We start from the raw sequence: 17,582 nt of genomic DNA on the forward strand, positions 1-17,582 counted from the left end.
AGGGAGAGTTCAAAATCCATAGTGTTGCTTATTAACCTACACAGAGAAGCATCAAGCAATTTTCCCTCAGTTCAATACTTCATGATGGCATTCCTTGCTTTATGTGTTTACATACGTTTATAACACCAACATTAAATAAATACCTCTACACATAGCCATAAGACCATCTCTACAAAGAATACTGTTGGTGAGGCTGTTTTTTCCTGTTTACCTACCCATGAACATTCTGGCAATTTTTCATGAGACTGCATTAGTCTCAAACTTTCTATGGTAACATTTTCCCAAGGTGTCACTAGTGGTTTGAGGGCAAACATATTTGTTTATGAGTTCAAACATAATGGCAGAAACTGGCTGAAAAGCCTGCATTTGCAGCAGGAGTTATATTTGGAGTTACCATAGCAGCTTCCTACGTTCTCACACACACAGAAAGGGGCGGTGGGAAAAGAGAAGAAAGCAGTTAGCAGAGAACAGAATCTATTGTTAAAACGACAGGGGTACCCATCAATGCAATTATAAGCAGGGATCCTAACTTTTCATCTGAAATACATTTAATGATAGAATATTTCTTAGCGTTAGACTGCTTGTTAAGTGATTATGTGCTAAATTCATCACCAGCTGAACCCTCAGCTTTAAACTTTACTAAATGCTGAAACTGTGCTGGAGGAGAGAGGATTTCAGCTAGGCATGCACACATAACATCTGACAAGATTTCATGTTTCCCTATCTGGAATATCTTCAGGATCATTGTCACCAGGAAAACTCGTTCTGTTGATCTGAGCAAATTGCTTCGTGTTCTCAGTATCTCCATTCAGATATTTATCACACTTAATGAATTATTACGTACATGGTAAATTGTAAATAAATAACATGTAAGTATTAGTCAAGTCATAAATTAATGAAACTGAAATCTGAACCATAGTAAGTGTTCAATAAACAGTTGCTACAGTAATTATAATTATTATTCATAAAGTATCCAAGTCTTTATTATAGACTCAAAATATAGTTTATAATTCAAAGGTTGCTAACAGAAATGCATTCAGGTGGTCAACAATCAAAGGCAAGATAAGATGTTATGGTTCTTCCAGGATATAAGAAGCTAATGCTTTATTCCACAGAAATGTTTTTAAGGCACTATTTAGTACACTAAAAAAATACATATTTTATCTTAGCTGTGAATTTACCACCATTGGCAAAGGCTGGATACACAGCAAAATCTAGCATCTATTAGTGCTAAAAGGGTACACAGTATCTGGGTTCAGAGGGCACTCTGTGATTTCCCTTCCACCGTTTACTTGATCACATATTCATATGCAGATATACCCATGCACAGACACAAAACCAACATCAGATTTAGATGATAGCAATAAGGGAAAACATGCTTTATGCCTTCTCATTCACTCATTTCAAATCTTCCCCGTGAGGCTGGGTGCTGCATATTCTAACAGAGGGAAGCCTGTAGTCAAGATGAATGAGTTAGCACATTTTATATGAGGCCCAAAGGTACCATACCCTGTGTTAGAGAAAGCAAAGCTGATGGATTAAAGAAATTGGGGAATTAGAGGTACAGAACTGGGGCACAGAGTGAGAGGGCAAGAGAAAATTGTAAGAGACACATTTTACAACAGTCAGCACATAATGGCAGACAGGATAGGTATGACTCCCAAATACTACACAAATTTTCAGAATAAGTTCAGGCAGTGAGGAACACAATTAAATTGGTTTGTAACTTAAAAAAATCTTCATCTCAGTACTTGAGAGGCTAAAGTAGGAGGCTGTTAAAAGTCTGAGGCTAGATCAGACTATGTGATGAGTTATAGACCAGTCTGGGCTACAGAGCAAAGCTCTATCTCAAAGAATAGACAACCACACTCTAAAAATCTTAATTTATCTACCCTAAGACCTCTAAAATTGTCTTGCCACTAGAAACGTTATATGAAATGACATGTATTTCCTCATAATTTTTTCTTCTACTTAGTAACCTTTATTTCCAATCTAGGAAAGAAATGTCACTGGGTTTCGTATAAATTTTTCTTTACGTGGTAGCCAGGCATGATTGCATTAGAAACACTTGCATCAAGCAGCTTCTGGAGGATAAAAATAATGCTGAGCTTTTCCAAGTCATTAGAAACAGATTTGGTTTCAAGCTAGGCCTGAATATTTACAAATCTTTTGTTAATAAGCAGAAATTACAAAGAAGTAGACCGCAGCACCACTGGGAAAGAGATATGAGTAGTCTCAACTCTGTACTGCACTGAAGGAAAAGTCTACGGAGAACAATCATGAAGTCCAGCCCCACAGCTGCAGGGAAGCGCCTGGTGACAGGCTGATGATGGCAATGCTGAGGTCAGCAGCAGCCTGCCAAGGCTGCCCTTGTTTCTGGTCCTGTCTCTCAGCAATGTAATCAACTATGATCACATTCATTCCCACTTCCAGGTCTTGAGATCACTGCACTGGCTCCTCCACCAAAATGATGACAGATATTCAAGAATAAAAGAAATATAAATTTTCTAAGGATATTTTTGTTACTTCCATGAGAAAATATTAAAACACTGATTGAAATATTATGATGATGTAATTATCACTAACAAAAGAGCTTTCTAAAAAAAGAGTCCTGTGCCCCCAACAGCAGGAAAGCTTGAGTAGGCAGCCAAGAGCCCAGATAGCTCTCTTAATTGCAATTGCATTTTTATTACAAGTTCATGGGAAGTGTCACAGAACAAATTTGTTTCCATTAAGTTTTATTTAATACAAAGGCAAACATATTTACAAACAGAAATTCTAATGGTAGTATTTTTATTTTTTTGTAATCAGCTACCCACATATGAACTCATGAGAGTCAGTTGAGTTAATATTATTCACAATACAAACAGCAATTTTTAGAAATAAATTTAATCACCAATAGAAATCTACTAATATCCTGTCAGTGATTCTCATTACAGGAAGAAAAAGAATTTGACCCTTGGGAGAAGGGAAAGCATGCAGTGGTGATCCCTCCTTACCGTCAGATACACGGCGGCGTAGACACTGAGGGCCGCTTCTTTAGATGGAAATGTTTTCCTGGCTCGCATGATGAGATCTGGGTTGCCTGTGCAAGCTTCCTCCCCACTGATGAACTGTGTATACTGCTGACATCCAAGTGCTGTGTAGTTGGGTTTACACAAGGCCAGAAAGTGGGGAGCCAGGTTTCCTGTAACAACTTGCCCAGCATTCACAAAGATATCAGTTGCAAATAGTCCAAACGTATAAATTCCTGAGGAATAGAAGAATACAAACAACTTTAGCTCTCTATGTTTGGGGGATGTTTTTGTATTTCAGTCTATAATAAGCCAACAGGGAAATATTTTAGAAACAATTTACTATTACATACATACATAAATACATACATACATAACAGGGTCCTTTTCATTTAACTCTTCCCCTGTTTCTCCCTTGGCTTTCTGGAGTAGTTGAGGGTGTTAAACTATTTAACATATTGAGTTGTCTACCACTGGCTACATTTTCATGCATGGCAGGTTTATAAGACATATGATAAAAGATAAAAATATATTCTGAGACTATGTTTGGTTAAAGCAGTTATTTTTTAATAGAGACACATATCCCTTGAGCGGGTGTAGTCTTTCGGTTTTTACTAACAATAGCAATCTCTTTTTCTTTTCCTGTTTTTGACACTATTTTTATCACATTAACATAAAGCTAAGCAGTCATCTCTTTGATTATACCTCCTAATCCCACTCAGACTGATATTAAGTCTTCTGAAGGAACCAGTTAGTAGCAATAGCCACTGTCATCGGTTTACATTTAACTATAGTGGAAAAATCTTAAAGCGAAATATGTTCAGATTAATCTCTACATTTACTTCAGTGACACATTTTTTCAAAGACCAAAAGAAACGCAGTGTGGTCTCACTTTAATCTTTTCTCAGTAATCTTTGTTTTTCCATTGGAGGACAACTTGGGAAAGAATCAGGCAGTCAATTTTATCATTTTCAATTACCTTGAGAGTATTAAGTTTTATTTACTATGGAATTTCAAAGTACCAATTTAAGAACAGTTTCTTGTTTTACTCCTCTCGTAAGGAACATTCATGTTTTCTTAAATCCCAGAAACATTTTCTAAATTCAGGGTTGTTGGTCACAAGAAAGTTGCAAAAGATTAAATTTGTAGTATTGGATACATGGGCATTCTTTTAATTGTTAAAATATTATGTAAGATTTATATGCACATAATTTTTTTCTCCTTAGATGAAATAAATTTTGTCAGTAATGTCAATGAAGCTTACAGATGCTGTCTTCAAAGGTGTGGCTCTGATACCAAGAACTCTGGTGTCTTCTAAATGTAGCAATATGGTCCACCAGACATTTTTGGTTTTTAAGACTTATTTACTTTATTTTATGTATATGTGTCTATGTCTGATTATATGTATGTGTACCTCATACATGTAGGTACCTACAGAGGCCAGAAGGGGGTGTCAGATTCCCTGGAGATGGAGTTACAGGCAGTAGTGAGCTGCCATGGAGATTCTTGCAAGAGTAGCAAGTGCTCTTAATTGCTGAGCCATCTCTCCAGCTAAAACTATAGCAAAATAATACTTCCCCAAACAGTTGGTCCATTAAAATCCATACTAATATCATTATAAAAATTAGATGGCTTTATTTTTAGTCACATATTGCTAGACTACTTGTTTTCCTAAGCTTTTCTTGTAAGCTTTTCTTCATGACTGGCTGTTGTACTGAGAAATCATCATGAAAGTTGCAAAGAATCAAAAGATTTTCAATATTAGACGTATGGCTGTTCTTTTAATTTTCAAAATATTATGTAAGATTTAGTTATGGAAGGATAGAGAGATGTCTTAGTGGTTAAGAGCACTGATTGCTTTTGTAGAGGATGCAGTTTTAATCCCCAGCACCCACATAGCAGCTAACAACCATCTATGACTCCAATTCCAGAGGAATCCAAGGCCCTCTTATGACCTCCACAGGCATTTCACAATACAAGTGCACTTACATACATGCAGGCAACACACTCATACACACAAAATAAAAATAATAAATAAAATATTTTAAAAATATTTCTTTATAGATGAAAACCTTCACGTAACAAAACTCTGGTTATGCAAACATCAAGGAAATACAAACATTATTCTTTTATTTTGAATTATCAAAGAAAACAGTTAAGAATCTATTTCTTTACATCATATCAGCATGCCAACTCATATTTCAAAGATTATGGAAAGCAGAAATTGGGGTGAGACAGAGAAATTGGAATTAATGTATACAACTTCCCCTTCCAAATTTGCAAAGTTAAACCAAGGCACCTAAACTACAAATATATATATATACTCCTTTGAAATGTAGGCTAAGATGTACTCATTCTAAACTGTGCTTTTTATCTACTGTAATAGGTGCCAACTCATATTTCAAAGATTATGGAAAGCAGAAATTGGGGTGAGACAGAGAAATTGGAATTAATGTATACAACTTCCCCTTCCAAATTTGCAAAGTTAAACCAAGGCACCTAAACTACAAATATATATATATACTCCTTTGAAATGTAGGCTAAGATGTACTCATTCTAAACTGTGCTTTTTATCTACTGTAATAGGTTCTCTTGTTTAAAATAGAACTATTTAAGAAGAGTATGAAAATGTCTCTTAATACTTGAAAAGTCCCCAAATATGCCTTAGAACTAAAATGTCAGGGCATCAGGCCCAAGGCCGTTACCTCAGCTGACTACACAAATTATTATTAAAGAGAGATCCCATGAGAACACCCATTCTGTTGACCTCAAGAAGAAAGTCACTACCCAGAATGATAAAATTTTAGGTAGGATTGCTTCAGTTACGAGTTTCTATTCTATTGGAACAGATTCGAAATATTCAAATTATCATAAGGGAACAAAAATATAGGAAGAATTATATAATGGGCAAGAAGCAAAGAGATCCAAGCACACTTCACTGCGTGCCACACGTTTTTAAGAAACGTATGTGCAATTGCAAAGAGTCACTTTAACAGGCACAATATAACTTTCTCAGTAGTATTTAGGAAAAGTATCAATTTCATTCATTGCTTTTAGTTTTGCATATATTATGGATTATTCTTTTGTTATTAAATGGTTCTTATAGAAAGGGAAATTGTTAAAAAAAAACAGTACTGTGCAAAGAAAAAATAACTTTTTAAGGTTTTATAAAAGAGTATTCTCTCCACAGAATACAGGGGGGTGGGGGGGGCTTAGGAGATATCTAACTTGATGATGGGGAAATGAGCAGAGACCTAAGGCCCTGTGGTATTTGGCTTGAGTTCGCCTGCTTATGTTGTTACCAATATTTTCATCTTGATCTCCTTAACATGAGAGATGCGCTAAAGAGTTTCAGCCTTCTTCATGAATCTCTCGATGTTGATCAGAATTTATCTTACATCCTTTTTAACATACGGAAATATACTCATTTTAACTAACAAACCAGGAAATAGTAATTCACATTAAATTTTATTGTCCAGTAAAATTGGTTTATATAAATTTCTATAGAACTAAAATGCTGCTTAGTAATTTGTCAGTTATTAGTGTCATCATCTGAGACTGAAAGCTTAAATATCAGTGACTATTTTCATCTAATAAAACCATCAATAGAGCTTTTGTTTACAAAGAAAATAACTCAGCAATAGTACATGGAATGCTGGTTAGCAATTACAGTGTTTCTCCTATGTGCCACGTTATCATTCTTGAACAACCTACCTGGGTTATTTCTCCTCAAATATTGCTTCTGAAATTTCATATGTACAAGAAATTATTTATTTTAATTACATACTTTTCAGTTTCTTAAAGAATAAATAAATATCCAGGTGTTTGGTTCTATTGTTGTGATAAAACATCATGACCAAAATCAACTTGGGGAAGAAAGCATTTATTTCAGTTTACACTACAGTCCTTCATCATCGAGGTATCCAGGTAGGCGCTCAGGGAGGACCCTGGAGACAGGATCTGAAGCACAGACCATGGAGGAATGCTGTTTATTGATTTGCTCCTCTTGGACCACACATCTACCTTTTTTATACAGCCAAGGCTCAGCTGTCTAGGGATGGTACCACCCACAGTGGGCTAGGCCCTCTCACATCAATCAACAATCTAGAATATGACCCATAGATGTGCCCATAGTCCAATCTGATGGAGAAAATTCTTCAGCTGACAGCTAACTGATGGCCATGTCAAGTTGACAACTGAAGCTAACTGTGTACCAGGAATCATATTTTTTTCTTTCTTAAAGATGGGTCATTTCTATACTCTGGGTCATTTAAAAGTTGTCTTATATATTAATACTGTTGGCAAGAATAAAAACAAAGTAAAGGGTACATACCAAGAAATCGTACAGTTCGGCGTACCAGTGGGTTTATATAGCAACAGTCTCCAGTTAAAATGGTTTTTTCCTGGTTTTCAAAATCTCTTGTGGCTAATTGTAGGCAAAACACAGCAGTTTCTCCAACTATTATCTTGCAAAGAAATTAAAAAATTAAAGAACATTAGAATTTCACTTGTTAAAAGTTTTTATTTTTTAAGTGCTAACTATCTCAATGTAAAATTGAAACACGACTGCTAACCAGGCTGTTTACTGCAGTATTTTTCAGCATATATAAAATATATTTTGCTCAATTTTAGAGAATATTAAAATGACAGACTTTTAATAAAAGTTGACTATAACACTTGTTCTCTAAAATCTTCATTAAAAATGAAATAGATTTTCTTTAAAGAAGTTCTGTTATTTTGGTGTGTGGTTTTCACTTGAAAAAACAAAACTGTCTTTTACTTAAATTTGACTCATATAACATTAAAAATAGATTCTCTATGCTCAACACATGACATATACATGTATGGAAATGTCACAGTGACACCCACTAATTTGTACCTTTAATATGCTCTTCATTAAAAATGAAATAGATTTTCTTTAAAGAAGTTCTGTTATTTTGGTGTGTGGTTTTCACTTTAAAAAACAAAACTGTCTTTTACTTAAATTTGACTCATATAAAATTAAAAATAGATTCTCTATGCTCAACACATGACATATACATGTATGGAAATGTCACAGTGACACCCACTAATTTGTACCTTTAATATGCATGAATAATTACTATGTTTAAAATCAAGGATGAAATAGATCTTATGCAAATATTTCTCAAAAAGCCTTGTGTAAAACACTGATTTGAAAATATATCAATATAATACTTTTATGTGAAAGAAATCAATTAATATATATTTAATCTTGAGGTGCTTCTAGTCGAAGACATTAGTAAGAGCTTTAATAATTAGTCTATTATTACACTTTACTATAAATGTGTTATTTTAATCTTCAAAAAAACATATGAAATGAAGTATTGTCATTGCCCATGAGCTGGTGAAGGGCCAAGTCTGGAACAGCTGATGTATGTCTTGTTTTTCTCTCTGCAATGTGCAATGGTTTTATGTTCTCAAAATCACCAGCCAGGCATTAGAACAAGTGTTACTTCATTTCATAAATAAGGAAATTAAATTTGGAAAAGTTAAGTACTTAGTTCTCTTTCAGGCTGGTAAGAAGTCAAGCAGAAATCTCTGACTTTTCCTTTGTCCTCAAAGTCTATTTAATATCACAAAGCATATGATACAAAATCAAGAAAACGATAAAGCCAGCAAGACGGCTTAGCAGGTAAATTCCCTTGCCATGTAAGCCTGGAGACCTGAGTTGGATCCTCAGAATCCACATAAAGGTGGAAAGAAAGAATCAACTCCACAGTGTTATCCTCTGACCTCCACACATGGACCATGGCAGAGGAGATTTTGTGTCCTCCCTTTGGTTATAGAGATATTGAAACAATGGTTTCCAATAAACTGGAGTTTCTCTAGGAATCTCATGCTGGTACCAACTCAAAGATTTCACACAGCTGTGTAACCTTGTCAGACCACCTGGCAGAAGAGATGGGGGCCCAGTCTCAATGATGTTGGGTGGGACTACACCTTGGCCATAACTTCTTAGTTGTACATGTCTACTGTTCTCTATGTAAACATAAACTTTGGTCCCAGAGTGGTGGTACACACCTTTAATTCCAGCACTCAGGAGGCAGAGGCAGCAGATGTCTGTGAATTCAAGGCCAGCCTGGTCTCCATTGTGGGTTCCAGGGCAGCTGGGGCTACAGGGAGACCCTGTCTCTAAAAACTAATAATAATAACAGTAACAATAATAATAAAACAGCTTATACTGAGTTCAATATTGTATAACTGTATTAACTCAACTGTGAACCTAGAAACTTGCACACACTTGGAAAAGAGATGTACTCTTGCTCTGGAGTGTGTTACTGAATATGTTAAATCTGTAGCGAAATGCTTGTTCTAATCATGTAGTTATTAAAAATTTTTAAAAATGATAAAAATAATAATAATTAGATGTGAAAAACATTAACATTGAAATGTACCTGATGACTTTATATCCATGCTCAGATGCCAAGGAGCTCAGAAAGTAACCTACTATCACTAGTAATAATCAGATATATAGAGATTAGAAACTCGTGTGCAAACATCTTAATGTCAATTGCATTGAAAATGAATTTTTCTGTATGAAACTGTATTTTAATAATGAAATGGAGATCTTTTTTAAAGTTTAAAATCTCATTTAATTTTATGTCTTATAGGGTTTATACAGGGTACAATATTGTATAACTGTAATAATTCAATTGTAAACCTAAAAATTTACAGCCAACTCTGAAAAAGATGCATCTTAGCTCAGAAAATTGTTATTGAATATGTAAATGTTGTTGTAATGAAATACTTCTTTTAATTATGTGGTTATTAAATAAATAATTAACAAAAACAAAAACAAACAAACATGACTTTGGGGCTAGAGCAATGGTTCAGTGGTTAAGAGCATCTACTGTGCTCTTCCAGAGGACCTGAGTTTGGTTCCCAGCATCCATGTAAGGCAGGTCACCACTGCCTGCCTGTAGCTCCCCCTCCAGATGACCCAACACCTTCTTCTGGCCTCTGTGAACACCTGCCCCCTCCCATACATAAAAATAAATCTTGACCTGGAGAGACTGCTCAGTAGTTAAGAGCACAGGCAGCTCTTGCAGAGAACCCAGGTTCGGTTCCCAGCACCCATATGGTGACTAACAATTGTCCATAACTCCAGTTCCAGGGGATCCAACTAGCCTCATTAAGCATTGCACGACACTGGTGCACTTACATATGTACAGGCAATACACTCATACACATAAAATAAAAAGTAAAAAGTAAAAATAAATATATCTTTAAAAACCCCTATTCTCATTTTAGGTCCCCAAAGATGGACTTGGGGGAATCACAGGACCTCTATATTTGTGCTTCCCTACGTGGCCATATTGAATAAATCCATTTCTTTCTGTTTGTTACAATAACTTGTTTAATTAGAGTTTGAGTAGCTCTGGGCTACTCTCTCCAGGGCTGCCTCAGCCCAAGTTTTGACATTAAGAACTCCAATAACAATCCTGTCTCAGGTATTTTGTTATAGCAATGGAAAACAGGCAAAGACACCAAATAAATGTTTTGGAGTCTCCACGAAAATGAATGCCTATGATAATAAGATATTCACAATAGCAAATGGAAGTAGAAAATGGGAGGTCACAGGAAATTGGGCTGTCAACCTACTTTTACCCCCAGGGTGAGGAACAGCGTGCGTGATTAATTTTTATTCTCTTTCTATCTCCTTTTCCTCTTTGGTTGCTATGCCCTTTCTTCCAAGAGAGAACGAGTTCAAGGTTAAATCAGAATACACTTAGGTAAATTATAGCTGTCTAGTCTTGTCTGTCTGGTGAGACTGGGTTGAATCAGGATAGACTAGAACTTCCAACTTCCTCCTGCATTTTAACTTTGGCATTGGTGAAGCAGAGTAGGTCTGTAACAAAACAGTTCATTTGGCCTAAGGAGGCACAAGGACTATTTTTCATGGATAGGACACCTGTCACCAGGACCTCAGGAGGAATTAACAAATAGACAAGCTGTGCGTTTGGCATCTCCTTAATCCCTTTCTAAATAACTCTCGTATTCTACCTTTTCTGCTACCTTTCAAAAGTATTACTGTGATGCTTTCTGCAGAAAAGTTTCAATTATTTCTGTTTATTCATAGAATAGTCCACATTATATCAATGTATCATCCACTCCACTTCAGAACTCCATAATTCCTCACACGATTGCTCCAGTCTTTCTCTTCCCCACAGCAGTTGCCACTGGGCCTGCACCCCAAGCCTGCCCTCACCTCATACTACCTTGAGCCCCCACTTAGGCTGTTAACACACTGAACTCCTTGGAATACTGTAGCTAACTAGTGATGGGTATTGAATACATGAATGAATTCCATCCTCAGCAGCTTACCGGTATCTCAAGAGATCAAAATGTCCTGGTCTGCATTTCTCCTGTCCCTGGACCTCGGATACCAACATTCTCCTTGCTGCTATGAGGAAGGTCTATCCAATACCCTAGTCCTTATAACCAGATCTTGCATTCTAGTCTTGACCTGGTAACTCCCTTAGTTACCAGGTGGCTTCCAGACTAAGAACCGCTTTGTTTGGGCCACTGGTCCTGGGCTACTCTTTCTAGCAGCTCCCCTAACACTGTCCTCTTGCTTGTGCCTCATTCTATTTCACATTTCTGAATTTGCTAATCATGTATTTCTAAAAATAGGGTCTTAGTCAATATCACTTGGATGCCACAATGAGAAATATAGTCAAAGTACAGTGAGCATACAGAATTCATTCTAGGATTGGAGGGCTCTCTCAGAATGTAAGAAAAGGATAGTTAGAGGTTAGGTCCAAGCACAGTTGTTCTCTCTCCTTACATGGAGTCACACTACCTCACATCATGGGTCCTCTATGAAGGCTTGCCTTGTTTTATCTTTCTGAAAGTCAGATCTTCAGTCTGTAGTACATGGTTAACCCCTACACTCTGTAGGAGACTTATATTGACCTTGTGAGCTAATTTCAAGGAAACAGTTCTAAATGTCATACTCAGAGGCTGGAGAGATGGCCATGTCAGGCAGCTTGAAACCACCTATAACTCCAACACCAGGGAATCTGACATCCGATTTTTTTGGCCCCCATGGGCACTGCCCTCACATGCACAGACCTACACACACACACACACACACACACACACACACACACACACACACACACACACACACACATATACACCACTCACACACAATTCAAAAATACAAATAAAATGTCAAATTCATAGTAAGTTCAGCATCAGGTAGGTTTTTCCTTTGGTCGGTTAACCAAGGTTAAGGAGGTATGTCATGTATATAAAAACCAGTTCTCTGAGTATGGACAGTAGGTCAGAGAAAGAGCGAGAGACCAAGAGAGACAGAGACTGATTTGATCTCATCTGGTTGTTCAAATTGGGCTTCATTTCATTAAATATGTGCCTGGGTCCCAACACCCCCTTCCTCAGAGGGCATGTCTAATTCACATGCTCTAGTTCTCTCTCCCTCTGGAATTCAGCATGAAGTCTATGGAATTCCTCATTCAGATCAGATTCTCTACTATTGTGTAGCTATTAATATTTTCTCCCAATTTAAACCTTCTATAAGGAAGATGAAAACATATAAGACACAGAATTAAAGCATACAAGGCCTAGGAAATAAAGAAACCTTACAAGGTTCAGGAAACTCTTGAATGTTAGAGTCACAGAGTCCCTCCCCTAAATTATAAAACTATAACGTTTAATAGAGACGATGCTCTTGATCTTGCAGCCCAGTTGCCTGCAAGTTGACCAGGAAGGTCCAGGGAAACAGCCTTGGTGTCATTACCCACACTGCACTGGGTTTTGATGAGATGCAGCTTCCTTTTAGTCATTTATCTTCTATGTAACCCCTGTACTTCAAGAAATATCTTCATTGGTTCACTAAGCTAGACTTGGGTAGATTTATTCCTTTGGTCTATTGTAGGTACCATATCTGGGATGAGTGGGCAATTGCTTGTACTGCCCCAGGAAAAGTCATAAGTATCTCTTAACTTCCCCCACCCAACTTCCCAAATGAAGAACCGTATTATATGCAATTCATAGATATATGTAACTAATAAAAACAGAATAGCTGTAAATATGATTACACTTAGACAAATGCCTTCTGAGTTAAAGACACAGTGATGCACTGATGTTCTAGGAAGGGATCGTACTACAATTTGGAAGACACAAACAAAACAACTGATAATGATACAGTACTGCTCATGCTGAGTTTGATTTGAAACTTAGATATGTGCCAGTAGGACACTTAGGAAGGAGTGTCATGAGTCAGAGAACATCTGTGATGGCTTGTGGGTGGCAGGCTCCAGCTGTTCTCGGTTCACTACTATGTCCAGGCTGAAGCTCCTAAATCTCTGTTGTAACTGTGCACCTTGCTACCACATCTTCCCCTCTCCTTTTCTCTCTCTGCCTCCTTCTCTTGAAGTGAGATCTGCTTCCATCAATCGGAAGCTCTGCCTTCCTTCTCCTGCTTACTTCATAGCCAGTTAGGAAGAAAAAGCTCAAATGATCTCTAATAAATCTTTATATTTCTCATCTCACATTTCACCTGCTTTTAGGAAATATAAGCCAATATAACCTCAAAGAAGGACAGAGTGTGCGCTGACTTCACTTAAAGGAAAGACTTGCGATTATACGCGACTAGAGGAAAGGCAGAGGGTAAGGAAAGAGTCTTTTTCATGGTAGTTTTTAACTTGGCATCAGCAGAGTTTGAGGAAGATAGAGCTTTCTTTGGGGGCAGAGACAAAGATATACTTGGGAAATGTTAACCATTATCATAATTAATATTACCGTTAACAACAATAACGTCATTAATGCCAATAGCACTGGTTTGCAGTCTAATATGTATAATCGATGAGGTTGCTGTTAACAATAATTGATATTTTTTTTGAGACAGGGTCTCCCTATAGCCCCAGGTGACCTAGAAATCCCTATGTAGACCAGGTTGGCCTCAATCTCACAGCCACCCACCTGCCTTTGCCTCCTAAGTGCTGGGACTAAAGACATATACCACCATAATAATTGATATTATTTTTTAAAATATTTCATTATTTTTATGTGTGTGAAAGTAAAGCCTAAATATTTGTAAATGCACCCATTGTGCAATGCCTGGGGAGGCCAGAAAATGTCATCAGATGCCCTGGAACTTGAGTTACAGATGGTTGTTAGCCACCATGTGGGTGCTGAGAACTGAACCAGGGTCTTCTGCAAGAGCAGTTAGTGCTCTTAACCACTGGGTGGTCTCTCCATTCCCAATAATCGATATTCTGATCTATACTTTTTTTCTAAACTTAGCAAGGCACTAGAGCAAAGTGGGGATTTTTCACTTTCTTTGTGTCTGACCCTCTCCTCTGACTCATTTCATATCACGTTGTATTGATTCTAATATGAACATTTCTCTTTTATCTTGAATTTGAATTAGAAGCTCTTGTCAGTGAATTACTGACCTAAATTCTGTTTCCCAGTATTTTGTTTTGGTTCTTTTCTTCTTTTCTTCCCAGAAACCCTCCCCAGTGAACTTCATTTCTTGTGAGGCCTCAACAACCTCTGGAACACTAAGAAATCTTAAGTGTTTATCTCCCTCTGAACTCTGGTACAGGGCTCCTGTTAAGATGGAGTAACTTATGATGCTCAAGTCTGGCTCCTGACAGCCTCAAGCTCTCCCATCCACAGGGGATTCCTGAGTCCCACTCTAAACCTCCTGATCTTTTATGCCACCACTTCAGGGACCCACTCGTGCTCTATTGATACACTCAGGCTAAAACTTTCTCCTCTCATGTTGATCCTCTCTTTCTCTAATCTGAGCCTCTCCATCAATGGCTTTCGATTATATTATTTTAATTAACAAATGCATACATATCAGTATTAGGGTGTGCAATATTGTGTTTGAAAATAGACATATATTGTGGAATGATGTAACCAATTACTATATGTATTATCTGTTATTTGTCTTAAAATCTACTTTCTTAGCAATTTTAAGTATATATTATTTGTTATAGTTGCTATGTTGTATTAAAGACCTTTTGAGATTATTCTTCCTAATTAAATTGCTATCAATTACTAAATCCTGATTATTTTATACTTCAATTTAACCTCAAATATCTCTACTTTTATTACTATTATTACTTTAAAATTGAGTCCCTCATCATTTCTTTGTGCATTATAGCATGCTTGGAACTCACTTCTGCTTTTAAACTGTCTATTGCTGTATTCGTCTATTGAAAACAAAATTTTTGAAATCCAAATTTCCTAATTATAATATTCAGTATGTTCTCATAGTATATGGATTAAAAGGAATTGTTAGAAAAGGTAATTCACAGCTAAGTTTAAACCCATCTTTTCAGCTTCTGCAGTTCTTACAATGCCTTCAGACATGCTATGTTACAGTAACGAACAGTATTCCAGGCATTTCCATACATCCAAGCTTTCATACTTGGTCCATGGCTTAACACTGCTTGATAAACAGGACACTGAGATATGATTAAAATATTGCTTGCTCTATTGCAAGTTTATTCTGTTGCTGGTGCAATTCATTCTTCCCTTCTTGTGTTCCAGTGGTAATTTGTACATTTATTATGGTAATTTCCATATGGTTTTAAAAAGTGCTAGTAACATCTGTCTTCTGCACTCAGTGGAAAGATTCTCTGAGGCAGGGATTGTACAATGTTTATATTTCCAGTTTTAAAGCACAGCGGCTCACAGTAAATGTGACTGCCATACGGATGAATGAAATCCAGTTCAGTCTACTCATTTAACAGACAAGAAACCTATCCAGAGAAAAACAAAGAAATCAAACGAGCCCAAGTCACACAGTCACTGGTACAGTCAGAATCAGAATCCAGGTTCAAAGCCATTTGATCTCAGCTTCTGTCTAGGAACGTCTAAGTTTTTCTGAGATTTTCCATGTTAAAGCAGATCAGCCCCTGCTCCACAATACAGGTTGTACCTTGGAGTTTCTGTGCATTCTAAGCATTTCTACATTTTTGGTTTGTTTGTTTGTTTTGGAGACAGGGTCTCCTTGGAGCCACAGCTGTCCTGGAACTCACTATGTAGACCATCCTGGCCTCAAACTCACAAAGATCCACCTGCCTCTGCCTCCCAAGTGCTGGGATTAAAGGCGTGTGCAACCACACCTGGCGTATTTCTACATTTTTAAGGAAAAGTCAGTGGGCAGAGAGCACCTCATTATGACATTCATAACTCCAGGTATATAGCTATAAAGAACAGATTGTAGAAAAGCTTCTGCTCCTGTTACATACATGACAGTCTTCTCACAATACACAAAGAGCTTCTCACCACCCTTCTTAACTCCATTATTGTTTCTTTAGTTCTCTTTTCAATGAAATTTCTTCATGTCTTCCTCGCCTTCATGTCTTTCCTCATGACTGCCTCATCCTCGTATAGGAGTTCTTTATTCTGGTGGAACTGGTTGTTATTTTCATTAGATTTCCAAAGCAGCCCTTGGGTAAAGACTATAACTGACTTAACTTCCCTGGGATCAAGAGAGAAGGGAATACAACAGTATATGGACACAGATATGAGAACAGCAGGAGCACTGTCATTACAGAGTTTTCCTTGGTAAAATTTCTTTTCTTTTGTGATCTAACAAATGAAGGCTGTTTCCAGAGAGAGTTGAGGTGGTGAACAGGATTAGATGAGATCAACTCAGGAGCTTGTACCCTCCTTCCTGCTGCCTGCCACAGACAAGAGCTGTCTAGAAGAGTGAGGAAGGAACAGAACCTCAGGAAGGGGGAAGACATGTGGCTCTTATGGGGAGCATCAGCCAGTCTTCCATCAGTCAGCCTCCACCTCAGCACATGCTTCATATTCACTTGGAAAAGAAATTAGTAGGCGAAAATGAGACTCTAGTGAAAGACCAAGTGGAGGCTGGCATAGTAAATACATAGCTATCAGCCATCTCATTTCCAGTTTTCCTTTGTGCTCTTGACAATCCTCTTTCTTCTTCCATCAAGGGATTTGAACTCCTCCCCATTCCCCTGTTCTAGAGGAAGTTTCAGGCAACCTCTGTGAAAGATACATGGCTGTTCGTGATCTTTGTCAATCCAATGGGAACTGTGTTCAGATGCCCACTGGTGGCTCAGAAGTTGGTCCTGAAGAGCTGTCACTGTTGCATCTATCTAGACATGTCTAGGTCTGAGCAAAGGCATCATTCTTTAAGGCAGGAACCTTTATCCATTGCAACCTGACCATCTACCCACTTAGAGACAAGAGATTTTCTCCTGTATCCAGCAAGATAAACAGAAGTCCTCCAGAAACCAGAGTAACAGTACTATATCCCACATTGCCCCAGCCCCCTTTGGGACCAGTATCTTCTGCTTTATTACACCCAATGTTGATCATTTTGGAGCACTCAAATCCTTCCTTGCCTGCCAATCTATATATGCACACTGCCCCTTCCTAATGATGCATCTACATCCCCATCCTGTCTTTGAGAACGGGTCTGCTGCCCTGCTCTTTTTCATTCATGACCACATTCACCAGTGAGTAAAAAGCCCCATCTTGTTGATGAATGGAAATGTACAGAAATTCAGGCATTAAACTTGAACCTTC

General features: G+C 37.4%; 1 protein-coding gene across 2 annotated transcripts in view; it reads right to left on the reverse strand.

Annotated features, from left to right (window-relative positions):
- Plppr5 (phospholipid phosphatase related 5) overlaps positions 1-17,582 on the reverse strand; it is a 130,891-nt gene that overhangs the window by 74,825 nt on the left and 38,484 nt on the right. For both annotated transcript variants that reach the window (XM_008833686.3, XM_008833687.3), the window contains exons 2-3: positions 7,348-7,480; positions 3,000-3,250 (exon numbers count right to left, since the gene is read on the reverse strand). In XM_008833686.3, the coding sequence (XP_008831908.1) occupies positions 3,000-3,250; positions 7,348-7,480 (384 nt within the window). The remainder of the gene's footprint in view (positions 1-2,999; positions 3,251-7,347; positions 7,481-17,582) is intronic.

The sequence above is a fragment of the Nannospalax galili genome, unplaced genomic scaffold (genome assembly GCF_000622305.1).
Source record: "Nannospalax galili isolate Female #2095 unplaced genomic scaffold, S.galili_v1.0 scaffold255, whole genome shotgun sequence".
Taxonomy (NCBI): Eukaryota; Metazoa; Chordata; class Mammalia; order Rodentia; family Spalacidae; genus Nannospalax; species Nannospalax galili.